The sequence below is a fragment of the Lethenteron reissneri genome, chromosome 17 (genome assembly GCF_015708825.2).
Source record: "Lethenteron reissneri isolate LAM-NWPU_2019-01 chromosome 17, ASM1570882v1, whole genome shotgun sequence".
NCBI lineage: Eukaryota > Metazoa > Chordata > Hyperoartia > Petromyzontiformes > Petromyzontidae > Lethenteron > Lethenteron reissneri.
The window spans coordinates 5,783,188-5,801,602 of NC_083795.1; the positions used below are offsets into that span (position 1 = coordinate 5,783,188).

Consider the following 18,415-nt stretch of genomic DNA (forward strand, 5'->3'; position numbering starts at 1 on the left):
TCGGTCATCATTAGTTTATTTATTTTCCAACGATTCTCAACCACAATTCACACGAACCACAACGAAGTTGTGACTGTCAAAGTGGTGACCGGACTCCCAAACATCAAAGTGCAGAGATCTTGAATGTAATATCTGGCAACCCAGCACTGCTTCTTGGTTCTTTCGGTAAAGTCACGTAGAAGGGAAATAATAAAGTAATAATTTTTTTTTTATTATTTCCCTTCTACGTGACTTTACCGAAAGAACCAAGAAGATGAATCCCTGCAGTCACGAAAGATTTAAATCGAAATTTAACCCAGCACTTGTCATTTAATAATCCTGATTCTGCTGATTGAAAACAAGAAGTAAAATCCAGTCCTGAGTTTGCTTGTTTAAACACATGCTGCTGTGAAGCACTGGTGTGAAAGGCCCTTATGCTGATAGATATTTGTATTTCATATTCAAATATCGTCTTTCTGTCCTTTAATTAATAAGCCATTCGTCTAACCACTGCTGCAAAAAAGTCCTCCCCATGCCGTGTCGGTCTTGAGCATACTTCACCATACTCTTAGTTCTTTCGGTAAAGTCACGTAGGTAAAAAATGAAATTAAAAGTAATAAAAATAAAACAATACAAATCACGACGTTTCGGAGACTTGTGTTGCCTCCAAAACGTCGTGATTTTTATTGTTTTATTTTTATTAATTTTAATTTCATTTTTTACTTACGTGACTTTACCGAAAGAACTAAGAGTATGAATCCTTGCAGTCACGAAAGCTTCAAATCTAGAATCATACTTCACCACTCTGGCCATTATGGGTTGGTGAAGGAGTGGCCCAGGACCGGTGTCAGATGGTATTCCCCACTCTTGTTAGCCATAGCCAGGCATCGAACTCAAATTGATGGGTTCAGCGCACAGCAAGATGGCTGTTTAGGCGCCTGCAGCACCACCTCGCCAAATGTTTTGAGCCACCTACCGCCACCGCTCACTTCAGTATCCAACAATTAGGCCTATGCATTGATGCGGTGCCGACCTCGGGAGTGAGGGGTGTCCAGGGTAGCCACCCTGCCCTCCCCATACTTTGTCTGTTTACGAAAGGGGCACATTGGTTGGGAGATGTTAACTTCCTTGCCTGCTATGCAGGAGATCGCGGGTTCGATCCCGATCCTGACGCCTGTATATTTGGAGTTTGCTGCAGCTCAGTGGGCCTTACCTGGTAAAATAAAAAAAATTGTTTAGTTTCACTTGCTTATAGCACTGGCACTAAGATTATTGAATAAAGTTGAATCTCATGGAAGGAGCATGCTATAAATTGTGTGTGTGTGTCCATGAGGGGGAGCGGTAGTGTAGCGGTTAGCGCGCTGCGCTATGAACCTGGCGACCCGGGTTCGATTCCCGCTCACGGCTAACACCAGTGACGATTATCTGAACCGGTCCTGGGCCTCCCCTAGGTCGACTCAGCCTTAAATGAGTAGCTGGTGCGGTGTGTAAACATCGCCACTGGGGAGACAAAGGCGGTCGGGCATGGTGCTGGCCACCCACCCCCTCGTGTACCGTTCCGGCCTTCATAGGTGCTCGCTGACAGCACTTGCCCCTACAATCTGTTAAGGCTATACGAGGGATCTTTGTCTTTGTCCATGAGGAGGCCAAGGATAAAGGCATGAGACAAGAGCCGACTGTTGGCCATAGTCTGCCAACGTGGAAATGTGCAGGGAGTCGTGACTTTTTAACCGAGAGAGCAATTACCAACCTCACGGAAGAGTTGTCTTTTCATTACCAGAGAAGCATGTACCACATTCCACCCTTATTCCATCTTAAACATTCTACATCAGTTTTTCATAAATAGGTTTATCGTTTGCCAATTATTTCTACAGCATGTGTACAATAAATAGGCTACAAAAGGTCATGGAGAAAACCAACTCAAAAAAATGTTGCTATTCAATTAGGCTGGCCAAACCACAGCGTCATACTTTTAACTCGAACGTATCAATAACTCGTCTTACAGGTATAGTGGAGATTCAGGGGAATTTGTGTAAGTTTAAACGTATAACTCGGAGTGCTCAACAAAGGCGATGCATACCTTTACTTTCCAAAGCACTCACCCTGTAGTTCCCTCCACATTCTGAAGGCTGAATTCGGTGTAATTTGCTGCTCTTCTTACGTTACCCTTTAAATAACGCCCCCCCCCCTCCCCCGTCTTTTCGTTGCCAGTGAGTCCGGCGTGGTCCCCGGTGGCGTCCAGCATTCGGCATGGCCATGCTCCAGGCTCTGCTTCTCTTCTCGGCTGAGTCCACGTCCCCTACCTCTCCACCGCCGCTGCTCTCCGACCGCCGACAAGGCGTGCGACAGCCTCCACCTCCGCGTACACCGCCAGCACAGACACAGACGCAGTCCCGGGCTTGGCCGCCGCCACCGGCCGCCCCCCTGCGAACCTCGGCCTCCGATCCCAGCCTCGCGCAAAGTGCCGCCGCCGCCGCTAGCGCCGGTGCCGGGGCCGGCTGCGGTGTTGGCAACATGGGCAGCGTGAGCAGCCTGATCTCGGGCGGCGGCGGCGGCGGAGGCGGCAACGGCGGACCCCAGCACGCCGGAGCCAAGGGCCTGCGCAGCAACGCGGGCCGCGCGCCGCATCTCAAGCAGGGTCTGCTGCAGCGCAACGGGCTGCTCAAGAAGGGCTTCTCCTCCAAGGAGTCGGTGGCGAACCTGCTGAGCGAGGAGCGCGTCGCGGCCGCCAAACCGGCCGTGGCTCGGCTCATCAAGGACGAGCGGTCGGCAGCCGAAAGGCTCGGCGGCGCCAACGGACTCGGGCAGGGCGAGTACGTGCAGCTCAACAGCGGCAGCCTTAGGGGCGACGAGAGGGGCGCGATGGAGCCTGCCGACGGCAGCGCGGGTGGCGGCGGCGGCGGCGTGCAGGTGGCCGGCGTGCCGCTCATCAAGGACATACGGGGGCCTCCGCCCAAGATCGTGCCCATCTCTGGGAGGCTGGAAAAGGTGAGCAGAGAAGTTCAGTTTCATTTATTTGGTATAGCCCTGTGAGCCATTCGGGTCCTTGAATCGGGTGCAACTGCAACAAATAAAAACATGAACAAGAAACATATTAAAGTGACTACTCGCAAACAGAAGAATCCAGGAAAAAAACAGCAAAGTTTTCCAGAAAAAGCACCGTATATCAATGCTGTGTGCAAAAATCCCAGTGGGATGCAAGTCTCTTGCTGGGTCACAGTTCGGTTGGCAATGCGTTATCACAAACGGGAGTTTAGAAAGAGACGTGTATTCATCTTTGCCCTGCCTTTAAAGCAGGGGTCTTCAACTGGGCGGCCGGCAGGTCAGATGTGGCCTGTGAAGGCAGTTTATTGGGAGTGGTCAATCAAACTGTGACCCAGCAAGAGATTTGGCTCGCAGGCGGACGGAGATATACAGATATTAAAAATAGAAAACAACAGATAGAGATGAGAGCACTGTATACAAGAGATACAGATTAACAAGAGATATCTGAGAGACCTGAAGACACGGGTATAGATTAGAAGGCACATGTACGCGATGCCAGCACATTGCAATCTCATTATGTGGCCCACCATAAAATATAGTTTTAGAACCCTGCCTTAAAGAATAAATAGGGTTAGCCATTGCCATTCACTACAAATTCAGATTTTCACACCGCAGTGTGGGAAATCAAAAGTGACATTCGTAACATGTGAATGGAAGTTAAATAATATTTTATCAGTGCGCAATTATCTGCGTGTGAGTGGGGTGTTCGCTGTAGTGTGGTGCACTCCATCGTGTCTGCTAATGCATAATTTAGATTTCCTTTATCATCGTAAGTTTCTTTTTGTGCTGCTGCCTCTTTGTCTGTACAAATGCCTCATGACGCTCTTGAAAAGGTGGCACAACACAAGGCTGTTTTACTCCTTGTACTGTGTAAAAACTACATAAATTAAATGTAAAAAAATGTGTGAACAAGCATATATTTGAACAAGGTGGCTGTGCCAAGGACGGCTTGCGAGGTTTCTCACGCTGCGCTTAGAATTTTTGACAAGTCGCTTCAGTTTGACTGAGCCTTTTTGGCGTTTATATTGACTGACATCCTTAACATGATCTGGTATAATATAGGCAACTTTCAATGTTGCATGGTTGTTAAATGCATTAGTTGTGAAGGTATTTATTTTTCCTTATCTTGAACGGTTGATTACTCGGAGTTCTATCATACTCTATTTGAAAAAAGTTTTGCCGGCTGGCTAGCCCACAGGCGGCGGGCAAGTGCACGGCGGTGACATCACCTACGTCACACAGCCTTGACACGGTCCGTGTGTGTCACGCTGATGTGACACCTCCCACGCCAGCTGTGGCAGTGCTCGTTATTATTATGTGTATGCTCGTGTCCATGGTTGGTGAGCTTACATTTGACGGCAACCTTAGGCGGGCAGTCGTGGCACACACCTCTTGTCCAGCACTGTGGAGGCAAGGATTGATTGATGAATCGTGCCCCCTTCCCGTCGGCGTTGAGGCGCTAATCCTCTGGCTTGCCAGGAGAGGGCAGTACAGCAGACTGCCTGTTCTGTTTGGAATTGGTGCTTCTCCCCTCGCACGCATGGGGTTTTCCGGATGCTACAGTTTTCCCCCCACATTTAAACACTCATTAATTTTCGATTTAAAGCTTTCGTGACTGCAGGGATTCATCTTCTAGGTTCTTTCGGTAAAGTCACGTAGAATGGAAATAATAAAATTATAAAAATAAAACAACAGACTCTGTCTTCTCGACAGACCTGTTCTCCACCTGAGGACGGCTGCTTGCGTTGTGGCCGAAACGTCGTGAGAATTATTTAATGATGTTTTATTTTTATTATTTTATTATTTCCATTCTACGTGACTTTACCGAAAGAACCAAGAAGACTCATTCATTTTCCAATGACACCTTAATATACAGAGGAATGCAGAGCTTTGGCAATTGCTGGTACCGGCTCATTGCCCCCAGGCTGCCTTCATTGCGCGTCTGTGGTTCCCTCTCGCCTCAGCGGCGTTCCCTCTCCAATGGTGTGGATGAAGATCAGGATACAGATTATATATTTACATTATATAAGATCTCTGATGTATTATATAATAAATATCTCCTTGCAGGAAAAACAAAAACAAACTGATGGGTGCTAAAGCATGTGCACTTGCTCAGAGGGGGTGACAGTGCTACACACTGGTCCCAATAGATTTTGGGGGCCGTCCATAAATGACGTCACGCACCTATGGGGGGGGGGGGGTCAGACATTTGTGACGATCTCCTACAACATCAGAGTGCAGCGCCACATTAAATACGCACTACAATGACAATAGTTTAAAGCGATTTGAAGCATGTTCTTATTTTGGGGTGCGGGGGGCAGAGCTTTGTGACGTCATATTTTAGGGGGGTCTGACTTTTTGTGACGCCGTGTGCCGATGGAGGGTGGGTCAAAAATCGTCCAAAATCGCGTGACGTCATTTATGGACGGTCCCTTTGAGCAAAATAACCAAGAGGTGAAGTCAACCAATCTCATTGTGTTTTGGGAGTAATTTCATAGTAAGTAGTACGTTATTTAATTCAATTCTAATAGCATTTCAGAAATGTGTTTATCGAAGGCGTTAGGGTGGAGGACTTTAAGTTCACTGTTCTGTTTGTGACGAGGGCCTGCCCTAACTTGTTAAACATCCTTGTCATCTGCATAAACAAACATTCAAGTTATTTTTAGCGCGGAGTACTGTATTCTGAAAATAATAAAAACATGTTTTTTAGAAATCACCTTGACAGCTTCTGTGAAAAAGGCAGCTCTGGTACATTTTGAGGTTTTCATTTTTTTTGCAACAGATTCATCATGAAGGGCCTTTCCCAAACTTATCTCCACAGACACCCGCCGCATTAACAAAACCCAAATGCACCACAACTAAGGAAGATTGCACTGGTGGTCGTGATGCGTGTTAATGTACATCAAAGTTATTTAAGAATTGTAGTTTACAGCCATTTTTCATGCCACTGCTGGATGGAGCCCCCCCCCCCTCTCCTTTCAAGCGTGGGGGTTGTTTGACCTTACTGCACCACATTTGTCAGTGTGGGTTGGTGATGACGGATGCCCGATGCCAATTCAATTCAGATATCGCTCGTCACTGATGTTATTAGCCACGGCCGGAAATTAAACTCGGGTCACTGAATGTATATCACAGAGTTCGAACCACTGTACCACCACCCGCCCCATCCCTTTTTACTGATGAATAAAAAAAAGAATTGTAACGTTGCAAGCAAAACTTACATAAATATAACGTATTTAAGACTGAAGCTTTCGGGCATTTTCCTGAGTAAAGATGAATAATAATACCGCGTGTTCCTATTTTATAAATAAGCACAGCGTGAGCTAAACAGGTTTTCTTCTTAGTTATTTTTGGAATAAATGCAAAGGTAATTTGTCACTTTGTCTCATTATTCATCCTACGTATTTTGGACATGCACCAGGGTGTTCCTGGGTTTTTCTTTTAGTGAACGAAACCACACGTAAGCTAATTCACCGAGGTGAAAGAAGCCATTGCACTTACTGTGCAAGCCCTTATTGAAATTCTTCAGGGCGTCTTCATAAATTCCATCCATCGCATGCGTTCCTTCCTCGCCTGTCAGCAATAATGGATTGCTTACATGCAGAAACAGACGCTCGCTCGCTCATTCCATTGGCTGCGAATATACATTTTTTTGTCAAGACCACCCTGCACAGAAACAATGAAAATGTGTAAGTATTTGTAAGTACAAATATCGTAAATACAAATACTCAATTAATCGAATCGGTAATACTTTAGCTCAGAGTTATATTAACATCTTTAACACGGGCAGAAGACAACCGTCACGTTTAAAATCGTTTCACCCCGGCTGCTTGCCAAACGTTCGTCTTAATTGCAGTGGCCAACGTTGTTGTGGCGTTCACACTGCAGTGGGACGAGTTCCTTTTTGGGCAGAATGCGCTGTGGAGACAGCCAGTCCTGTGGGCGTTTGCAGGTGTCACCCGTCACCCAGACAATGGCCACACGCTGCCGCCGCCTCACTGACGCGGCTTATCAATGCCGCCCACATTCCAATGAAATGACCGAATTCTCGGCCGCGGCGGTGTGGGGCAAGTTAAAACTCGCTTATCCGATCGGTCAGCATTCAGAAGGATCGCACGAGGCGGTGACATTCATAACGGTGAGAGGCTCTAGGCAAAACATACTTTTTAGATTAACCCAGGTTTTGGCAATAACTGCGTAGCGTCTTTCCACGCAACACAAAGGTTGCTTTTGTTTTCTCTGACATTTATTTGTTTTCGTTTCTCCGCCTTCATCCCTCGTACCTCCTCTACCCCCCCCCCCCACCACCACCACCACCCATTTTGTTTCAGAGTGTGGAGAAGAAGCTCATCCGTCCCATCGCCCTCAAGCCGGCGGCGACAACGTTGTCTGGCGGCGGTGGCGGCGGCTCCTCCCGCGGTGGTGGTGGCGGCGGCAGCAGCTCCCAGCGGCCCTCGCAAACCTCGGGGCCTCGACCCCTCAAGGGCATCTTCCCGCTGGAGCAGGTCAAGTGCGCCGTGCCCAACTCGATCGCGCCTCCCAGCAAGTGGAGCTCCACCGAGGGCCTCTACCAGAACGTGGGCCAGCACGCGGCTGCTGCGGGACAGTGCCTCCTCTCGGACTCGGGCCGCAACTCGCTGTCCAGTCTGCCCACGTCCGTGGGGGCCGGAGTGGCCGGTGCCATCGGGCGGGTGGACGGGCTGTGCGTGGTGGGAGGGCCCGGGGGGGTGCAGCACCAGCAGCAGCACCAGCAGCAGCAGCTACATCATCATCATCAGCACATCGTGGGGAAGATCAGTGCCTCGACGGGGCACATCGACCACATCGCGAGCGGAGCGCCGCTGCAGCCGCCCCCGCCTGCCACGATGATGTCCCATCACCACCACAATGGGCTCTCATCCGGCAGGAAGGCCTCGGCCGTTGAGGTTTGTGACGCACGCGACAATTGGATTTGTTTCCCACACTGTTTAATGTCTTTCTTCGTTGCTCTCTGACGTGTTTTTGGGTCGTACTGCATGTTGTTTGGCATGATGTCTTACGTTTTTCTTCCCTGCACGTGCCGAGAGCTTCAGGAACTTAATTGGTTATTTGCCCCGTTGTTGAACTTGGTTTTACGTTGTTGCATTAATTTTTTTCGTCATTTTGGTGACCCGAGTAACTCTTGCAAATCGGATTATCTTTGGTCTCTTTGATTTCCCACATGGCTAAACAACATAAAGTAAACTGTCCGAACAGCAAGCGACAAAACCCAACAACACAATCGGGGGAGCTGTTAAGTACGTAGCAATAAAATCACGAGCAGTATTACAATGAAATGCACGCTTTTCCAGACTGTGAACGAGCGGAGTTGGCTGTGTGATGTATTGTGCCTTATATATTTAGCAGAATGGAAATTCAATGTTCAAAAATGTCTTATCAACTGAATACATTGTACTGCAAATCCACACATAACACCTGACTGTAAATCCCATGGCTTTTCGTAGCTCGTGAGCGGAAGAGACAATTGTTTCACACGTGCCTCTTGTTCCATTTGTTCGTCTATTTTTGGGGAAATTACACACATCCATGCTCGTGCATTCACGAGCGTTTCACACACGCACACGCACACACACGCACACACTCACAGAGCTGTTAAAACCACGAGGCGCGTGGACCCATTCTCATGACCGCATGATTTGTTCTCTCCGATGTACGTTTGCAAGAGCGCGCACGCATCATCTCTGCGAGTCGTCTGCCGCGCGCGTCCGCTCACGCTAGCGCGCACACTTTATCCTCGCACCCCAAGCTCGCCCGTGCGCTGCCACGCTCGCCCTTCTGTGCACCTCTTCTGCTCGCTCGCTCGTCCGTTTGCCCGTCCGTCCGCTCACCCCGCTCGCGTCGTGGTTCTCCCCCCCCTCCCCCCCGCGCAGTCAGGGATGCTCAGCGGCGGCTCCACGCTGGACAGCGGCCGCGGCTCCTCCTCCAGCAGCAGCGGCGGCAAAGGGGGGGGACGGCGGCCGACGGGCACTGGCGGCAGCGAGGCGGGGGGCTCGTGCGACCAGTCGCCGTGCTCCGACGACCCGTACGACGTGGAGGAGGAGTTCCGGCGGCGGTGGACGCGGCAGGCGGGCGGCGAGGGCGGCCCGACCGTCCCCTACGCCCGCGACGACCGAGGGCCCGGGCCCTCGGAGGCTGAGCTTGCCGAACTGAGGTACGACGCTGAGCGAATGGATTTTTTGGCGTTGTTTGGTTGGTACACTGTCTCCCGCGTTGTTGGCAAGTTCCCCGTAGCTGAATCTTTTACGTGTACAGAGAAAACACGAAAATGCACAACCTCTACTGGTTGAGGCACCCTGTCACATGACCTCGCCACCATTACTTTTTCTCTCTATAAGCCGTTGACTGCGGGTGGTGATAGCTGCCAAGGAAAATTTTATTTTCCTTAATAATTTTTTTCATTAAATTTTTTGTCTGGTCAGCGCACCATTGGGTCCGGGATCCTTCCATTTCACACGTAGTATATCTTTTTTATTGTGGCTCCTCTGGGTTGCAAATCTGCAAATACCAAGGGCCGAGGGCTGTCGAGGGCCAGGCTTGCTGAGCTGAGGTATGACGCGGCTGAGAATTTCCGCCCGTGTAACGATTTATATCTGGCCATTGAAGCAGTCATAAAAAATATATTATTCAGAGAAGCCCAAAATAGCGGCCCCCGAACATGCTCCACACATGCCTCCGCAGCCTCATCCGCGCCGTATAAAATATGGTCGGCAAGTGATAAATTAGGTGGCATGATGCAATTAAAAAAGGGATGTTCATTAAAACTTGTGCCTCGCATGTCAGTGGCTTTGGCATGGAATTTTCGTCATTCCTGATTTGTTGGATTTGCTTGGACCCTTGGGGGCACTTAAATAACCCACAAAAAATAACTGCACAGCTTTGTGTTGCCGCTGTCTTCACATGGAATGTGTGTAGGTAGTGGAGAATTTACGGCAATGGCTGCTAAACCGACGGTTGCTTTTCTTATCAGGGCTTGTGTTATGAGGCTTGTTATCCAAAATAACCACAAAGCAGAGAGGTATGATGAAGGGCCATTGGCTGAAATGTTGGCTAATGGCATATCTTTTTTTGTTCCTTTCAGGGCAGAGTTATTGATGGATGTTTTGACGTTTTGTTATTGTTCTGAATGCACCAAAGCCAAAGCATTATATCGCAAAAAATAAAAAGTTTAAACTATCTCAAACGGTGAGAATTATTATTTATGCTATATAAGCATCAGGAAATGTTGTTCATCCAGTTGTAATGCAAATCGGTGGGTTTTATTTGGCTGTGAGTGTATTTAAGCGAAACTTCAATTGCACTCGCATTAGAATTACAGCGAAACCCCATTCCCAGATTCTCCAGGAGTTCCAGAGAAATTTAACATCATGGACCAGAGAAAACCATGGACCAGAGAATAATGTTTCTTCCCAGAACACAGTTCACTTCATGCTGTCTGTTTATCCTAAACCTGTTCGCCTCTTTCTTCCTCTCACACCTCTCTCATGCTGTATTTGTCTCCCTCCATACATCCTTGCAATGTTTAACACGCAGTAGCCTTTCTCGACCAATATCCATAATAGAGGTTTTTTTGGGTTAGATCGTGTGCTTATAAATGTGTCGATAAAAACTCCACCACCCGGCACAGCCAATTAGTAATTCGTAACTAATTGGTGTGCTGAACGAGTAACTAATTGCCATGTTCTGTTTACGTGACAAACCTTAGTAATTGGCTGTGTCGGGCGGTGGCAGGTTTAACGACACTTTTATATTCACGCGATCTAACCCAAAAAAAACCTTTAATGGATCTCCTTGTAATGTCTTCAGATCTCTCACTGCATACATCTGGAAGTCCGGTCTTTGCTTCTCACGGCTCGTGCCACATCTTGGTGCGATAAACGTTTTGATGGGGAAAAAACAGTTAAAAATATATTTACAATATATGGTAGAGGCAGAATTCTAAACGATGCAATGCCTGGAAAATGTTGGGAGGATGCTTGTAGAAGGAAAATGTAACATCATGCTGATAGGGATCTTTGGGGATCTCCCAAAAATGTGATGATGCAAGAAAAACCATGACAAATAGGAATGTTATGTCAAAGTTTGTATATTCACTGTTTCCAACATCACTCCCGCACAATTGAAAGTACAGTCTATTATAAAGTGATGCGGATTACCTAAAAGCTGGAAAATAGTGTAGTGCTCTGACTATCAAGGAAAGGTTTAATTAATATGTATCCATTACCGCACGAAGTTGTGTGATCACATGCAAAAAAAAAATGTGTGCAGCAATAGTTACATCTGCTGCGAAAGGATTAAGAACAACTCAATACTCTAGGCAGTGGTAATAAGGGGTGGCCTGGATTCGATTCGGTCAACACCGGTGACGATTATCTAAACCTGTCCTGGGCTTCCTCTTGGTCGGCTTGGCCTCAAATGAGTACCTGGTGCAGTGTGTAAACATCGCCACTGCGGATACAAAGGCGGCAGGGCATGGTGTTGCTTACCCCCCACCCCCGCACAGTGCCGTGCCGGCCTTCATAGGTGTTCGCGAACAGCACTTCGCCCAAAAATCTGTTCAGGCTACACGGGGGATCTTTATCTTTGTGTATTCGTATGTGTAGAGGATGCTTTTATTTTAATGCCACTTCTCACCCTGCTTTCATATAATGTATGAGTGTGACATTATGTAACTTGTTATATTTACATACATATTGTTTCCCATACACACATCTCTTCATTCTTACGAGCTCACTCTGCCACCTTCTTTATATTCATGCCCTCTTCTTATTGTGTGTCTATGTTGAACTTCTTTTGCACCGTACGTAGCCAACCGTACTAATCAGAGGTACGGGGGAAGGACAACAAACACAACAGATCTAAAGAAATTCGTTTTCTTTCTCGATTTAAAATTGCATAGCTGCAAGTAGCTTATTAACATCGGAAGGAAGAGCATTCCAGACGGCCGCAGAAGCACATCTGAAAGGGATGCTATGCAGTACCCGTCTTTGTTCTATCGCTCGCCAAAAGCCACTGTCCATCTCAACTCAAACGTGCACCCTCTACCTCTCGTACGTCTCTCTACCACCCAACACTACCACCAGCCTCACGCCCCGACCATTCCTTGTTGACCCTTGCCTCCACCTCCCCCGCCACCCCCGCCCCAATGCCACAATTTCCGCTCGTGGACCAGCAGGCAGGCGTACGGGGCACGCCTGCGCCAGGCCGGGCAGAAGGCTCAGCGGGCGCAGCACATGGCGCAGCTGCAGGTGTTCCAGCTGACGCAGGAGAAGCGCCGGCTGCAGGAGGAGGTGGGGCGCCTGCAGGACGAGGTGGCCCGCATGCAGGGGAACTGCCAGACGCTGGAGAAGCACTGCTCCGCGTTCCAGCGCCAGCAGAACGAGCTGGCCCCGCGCCTGGAGGAGACCAAGTGGGAGGTGACGTTAACGCACAGCTGCGCCACCCGCGTACCCGCACCTCCGATTTAAGCACGGTTGGCCTACGTACGGTGCGCAAAGAAGTTCGGCGAAACGCACCGCTGCTGCCTACGACGACGTAACGCGTCGCTGCCATCGCGAAACGCACCGCCGCATTAAGAGCGGCCGCGCATGTACGAGTAAGGAGAGACGCCACTTCTCCGGGCGTGTTCGGTGCGAATCCTGTCACGTGTGTGTGTGTGTCCGCACAGATTGCTCCTCTTCATCCAAACGGTGAAACGTCTGTTTGACCAAATCGGCTGACACGCGTCCGATCTCACTAGGCTTAAAAAACTTGAGCAGGGGTTTCCGTGGCTACGTGGCAAGCAGTCGAAGGGAATGCAGCACATTTCATCGTTATACTGTACTTTCATGCTCCCCGCCTTCACCAATTTGCACTGACCTGTGTGATGAAGTCTCGTCAAATAACCCGAGTGACCCGCACAGTATATGTATACACAGAGTGCAGATGAACACGTAAACGGAAAGAATGTGCCATCACCTCCAGCTGACTCCTTATTTTATATTTATAGAACACTTCAGCTCAAGGCACTTCACATAATAAAATAAAGCTGTATAAATATATTATTTAGATGGTGCGGGATGTTCAAGGGATACGGAATGGGTGACCACGATAGAGTAGGGTGAGTTTGGGGTTAGGGGAGTGGATGGGGGGGGGGGGTATTGAGGGGGGAGGGAAGAGGAAGAGAATGGGCAATGGAGAAGAGGTGAGTTTTAAGCTTGAGAGGCGAGGATAATAAGATGCATTCAGCACTTCGTAGACATCACTTCTGGGTGACTCGTCCGTCCGTGCGAAGATTGGGAGTATAGAAAAACATTTGCCACAACGAATCGGCCACCCATCTTACCCGGGCACTTTATTTGGCGATCCTGCATTGGCAGCGGTGCACAAGCAGAAATGACAAACAGCTCGAAACATTCCTCAGTAACACTGCCTTACAAAGAAAACGAATATATTGAGGAAAACTTATCCGGGCAAAAGCTTTGTGTCGTGCGGCAGCTGACGGCCACGATAACAGGAACGTGAACTGATTGATTTTTAGGAGGAATGGATAATAGATATACTGTAGCGATGGAAGGAGTTTCATTCACCCCATTAGCATGGAGACGACTGTTGTTGTGACCACTCGCACTTTGAGTGAGTGTTGCCATCTGCTCTGTGTGGTGCTGGCCACCCCCCACCCCCTCGTGTGCCGTGCCGGCCTTAATCGGTGCTACTTGCTAACAGCACTTGCCCCAAAAGTCTGTTAGCGCTGTACAGAGAGGATCTTTGTCTTTGTTTTCGCTCTCTCCATCCAGGACACAATGAGTCCATCTGCGACCAGTATCCCTTAACCAGAGCATAGCTCCTTTTATGTTTTGCTCGGGGCCTACGTGGAGGGGAATGAGTGTCGGCAGTGTCAATATTAGCGTGGGTTTATCAGATCCAGATACAGGCAAACCCATGTGCAATGTGTACACGCGTGGGTGGGCACAGTACGATTTCATGTTTTACATTCTCTTCTCAATCATGGATATCAGAGTGTTAAGAGATTTTGCATGCCAACGTTGTAACCTACGGTAAGCTACGGTAATTGTATAGCTGTATTTCCAGGTGTGCGACAATACGACTGCGTATGTTCTCGTGGTCCAGCTCAGGTGTAAACACATTGGAAAACCCTGACTCGTCACGTTCGTCTCTTCCCCCACGCGTGTGCCCCTTTTTTTTTGTCGGGTTTCGTTCGTCCCTCATATAATTTCCCCCCCATTCTCGAATTTAAAAATTTTTAATTTTCAGAGTCCTCGGTGTGTTTCTGACGACGGCGTGCCACAGGTGTGCCAGAAGTCGGGGGAGATCTCCCTGCTCAAGCAGCAGCTCAAGGAGGCCCAGGCGGAGCTGGCGGGTCGCCTCGGCGAGCTGCTCGCGGTGCGCGCGCAGGCACGCGACGCGCGCTCCGAGCTGGCCTCGCGCGACGAGCAGACGCGCGCCCTGCAGGCCCGCCTCCACGCCAAGACGGCCGAGCTCGAGGTGTGCGCCAACGAGCTGCAGCGCCGCGCCAGCGAGGCCGCGCTGCTCCGCGAGAAGCTGGCCCAAAACGAGGCGCAGGCGGCCGAGCTCCGCCGCAAGCTGGCGGACGTGGCGGCCGCCCCCCCCGCCGGCGGCCGGGGCATTGACGACGCAGACAGAAGGGTGCGCGAGGATGAGGAGGAGGAGGACGACGAAGAGGGCGAGGCGGAGGAGGCCGAAAACCACCGTGGGGAAAACAGGACCGACGGAGCGCAACCGGGGCCAGGGAAGCCACCCGTCGGCACGCGGGGCCTGACGGAGCTCCCGCCCGAGGGCGACGACCGCAGCGGAAGCGCGGGGGACGGGTCGGAGGCGGAGAGCCGGCTGCAGGGCCTGCGGCGCGATGTTAGCAGGATGCAGGTGGAGGTGGAGGCCCTGCGCGAGAAGCTCGGCGAGCAGGCGGGCGCGTTCGAGGAGGAGCGGCGCGTGTGGCTCGAGGAGAAAGACAAGGTGATCCGCTACCAGCGGCAGCTGCAGCAGAGCTACCTGCAGACCTTCCAGAGGAACCGCGCGCTGGAGGATGAGGTGAGGCGCATGGCGGCCGAGCTGGAGAGCAGGGACATGGAGGAGGTGGACGCTCACAGCGAGTTTTCTTACAAGAACGCGGCGACTGCCGGCGCCGTGGTCTCCGCGGTGGCTCCGACTGAAATCTGACGGCACCGCTCGACGGCCGTGCTGCACGGCAGGGACTTGGCGCGTTTGCTTACCGCCAGACAGACAATCGACCAGTCGCCATCTCTGCCCCTGAGAAATGTGCACCACGAAGAATGGAGCCTTAATTAATGATTGATTTCTATTGACCTTATGGCCAAGAGCAGAATGTTGTCACACCGAAACCAGTTTTCTTTTTAACATTGCAAAATATTTACATTGCAAAGTCCGTGAGATGACTATTTAATTCAACTTCCTGGTAAACGGGATGCCCGCTGTGATGGGGGATGGAATATTCTACCCCCAAAATGCTACAGATGGTTCATTGTGAAAATTACTTTCCTGACCCCCGCGTGCGTGTGTGTGTATCTGTCTGTCCTTGTACTTTGTTAATTCTCTGCAGTACAGTATTTATCTCTTGCCATAACCCGAGGCAATATTTATTCATCAGTGTTCGCTTGCACTTACTGTAAACAGACAGTGGAATAAGCACATCTAGTTCGGTTTGTACAAGCACATGACCGCCATTATATGTGTACATATAGCAGTTCGCCGGTTTGTATATATTGGTGATGGCTGTCAAACCCTCGCAGATGTCCTTGTGTAGGTTTGTAATGTAGCTTTTTCTACGTTTAGAGGTTACGTGGACATTAATGTTTCTACTACCGTCATGACGAAAATGTGAATATTTGTGCGTGTTTCTTTTTTTCTACGTGCTGCATGGTTGCCCCATTGTTGCCGAATTAACGTCAAACCGTTGTGTAAATGTGCATGTGTTCCCGCAAACGGTGTCCACGATGAACGAGACGAAGTTGGCGTCGGTGCCATATGTGCGAGTTTCCAAAGAATTCCGAATCCCCGCTGAAGACGCGCTCCGTGTTCGACGGTTAACTGACTAGCTTTGCTCGCTCGAATACACGGCGGTCTTGTCCAACGTGCGACATCCTTCCCCGCCGTACTTATGCGGCTTCGAGCGTGTTTCGTATAATCATCGACTGTCGCGGCTTAATGACCACTCGCATTTGTATGTGAAAATAATACGTCTAAAAATGCCAGTGGTGAATATCTTTAAATGCGTTTTGAAGGCCATAATTCTCACACCCTTCAATATCGTGGTGCTGCTCATTTACAGTGCCGTGGATTCAGGCTCGCCTAGTCAAAGCTCTGTAAAGACGTCGTACACATTTTGGTGCACTGCTATATACACTGTACGGTAAATGTTTGCTTATTGTTTTTCACTCGATAGAAATTGCTTCATCACCAAAGTCCACGGGGGACTCTGCATATGGACTCGATTTGGTATATACAGTACCTCATACTCAACATTTTTCAAAAGAGTCCACTCGAGGCTAACTACAGAAATTACATATTGTGTACGTACCAAAATCTCACAGAATGTTTCCAGCTGGTGATTGTGTAGAATGTCTGTGTCATGTGATTGCGGCTACTTGGGTTTTATAGTTTGGTAATTATTGGCAACTGGGTGTAAAAACATAACACATTTTGTATGACAGTGGTTCTCAACCATTTTGTTATTCTGCCCCCTCAGCCTCAGACTCCCATACTGCATTAGTGTTTTGTTACCACATCATGTGATGTGACGCTGACGTTCCCCGGCCACATTCACGATGCATCCTGCACGGTATCCACGCCGCAGCCTGCGCCCTCTAGGCCTCCTAGGGGGTGCATCACACAGGTTGAGAACCACTGCCCTCAGAACTCGTAATGTTTGTCCCATGTTTCAAATAGTAAATGGCTAAGACAACAGCTGGTGTGTTAGGCTGAGCTGTAGTTTAAATGTGGGTTCAATTGTTTATCTCTCCTGCCTTGAGGCTTCCAACGTGTTGGAATATGTGTTCCCTTTTTATTTATTTAAGTATTAATATTTTAGCAATAATTAATACAAAGCAATTTGCCAATCTTATGTTACACTTCTGAGCGTTTTAAAAGTCGCCGTTTGTAGTTGAATTGATCGTCGTACATGATGCTTTTCATAGTCCACAACTGTAATTTTTTTCATTTTCAATTAAGGACATTGTGTTACTGAGAATTTTTGGTCTATTTCCCATATTACACATGTCCTCATAGTATACATATACACAATACAGCGTATAAAACAACCGTTTATGCAATATAAATAAAATCCCAAAAGTAGGAAACTTAACAGGATAAAAATACAGTACATAAATACGATGTCGTTAACCTAGGGGCCTGTATTCAGTGTTGCCAACTTATCGATTTTGTTGCTAGATCTAGCTACTTGTTGGGTTTCTCTCGTGGAAAGCTTGTCGAAACGACTAAGCTACATATCTAGCGACTTCTTGAGATGAGGACATGATGCAGATTTAGGAGCTATTCCCCATGGTGGGTATGAAGGATTTTTCACCGGTGTTTACTCTGCTCAACGCTCTGTAAATTGTCTCGCAACATTTTTCGAAGGCAACATCTCGTGACCTCTTCGAGGTTCGTTTCGGCAACTCTCTCCGCGTTAAGGAGTTCCCAACGCTGCCTACGATTGCGAGCGTCGTGTGCACACGCATACCCTGCGGTGTCGTTGCAAGAGAAATAGCGGACGAGGCTGTTGATGCTGCTGGATCGACGATAGTATTGCTATAGCGGTGTGCTTCGAGTGTGACGGGGGGGTAGTGCAAACCTGCCAAGCATTATTGTGTCACACCTTTCACCGCTGCCGCCATTGTGCCCAGACTGTGTAGCCATGTTATTTTTGTACTTGGTGCTTCCATATTTGGAGCCAGGATGTCTGTGGCATGTGTACATTGGCTCTGCATGGCTGGACAGAGAGTGCTTGCACACGTAACACCTTTTGTAAATAAACTTAAGTGAACTTAAACTCGCGCAAGTTTCGCGTCCTCGTGGTGCATGTTGTGTGCGTTGCGTCTATCCCAACTGCCGTTGTTGGCTCCAACATTATCGTCGATAAGATTGTAAGCTGATGTCCAAACACTGATTAGAAGTAATTGTGTACAATTAAACAAATATATACATGTGCAGTTGTCGAAAGAAAAACATACTGTCATAATCCGTGGTAAAATTGCCCTTTATTTTACATCAGACATTCTCATTGACTTTTGAAGACTTTTCTAATCAGGTGCTCCTGCATCTGGATGTTTGGCCAAATTTGTTCATGACTCTAGATTTGAAGCTTTCGTGACTTCAAGGA

General features: G+C 48.8%; 1 protein-coding gene across 9 annotated transcripts in view; it reads left to right on the forward strand.

Annotated features, from left to right (window-relative positions):
- LOC133343371 (leucine zipper putative tumor suppressor 2 homolog) overlaps positions 1-18,125 on the forward strand; it is a 71,121-nt gene extending 52,996 nt beyond the window's left edge. For 8 of the 9 annotated variants that reach the window (XM_061552937.1, XM_061552944.1, XM_061552943.1 and 5 more), the window contains exons 2-6: positions 2,191-2,967; positions 7,356-7,949; positions 8,934-9,214; positions 12,233-12,476; positions 14,350-18,125. In XM_061552937.1, coding sequence (XP_061408921.1) covers positions 2,230-2,967; positions 7,356-7,949; positions 8,934-9,214; positions 12,233-12,476; positions 14,350-15,237 — 2,745 coding nt within the window. In that variant the 5' untranslated portion in view covers positions 2,191-2,229 and the 3' untranslated portion in view covers positions 15,238-18,125. The remainder of the gene's footprint in view (positions 1-2,190; positions 2,968-7,355; positions 7,950-8,933; positions 9,215-12,232; positions 12,477-14,349) is intronic. The other variant, XM_061552946.1, reaches the window with a different exon arrangement.
- The last annotated feature ends 290 nt before the right edge of the window (positions 18,126-18,415 follow it).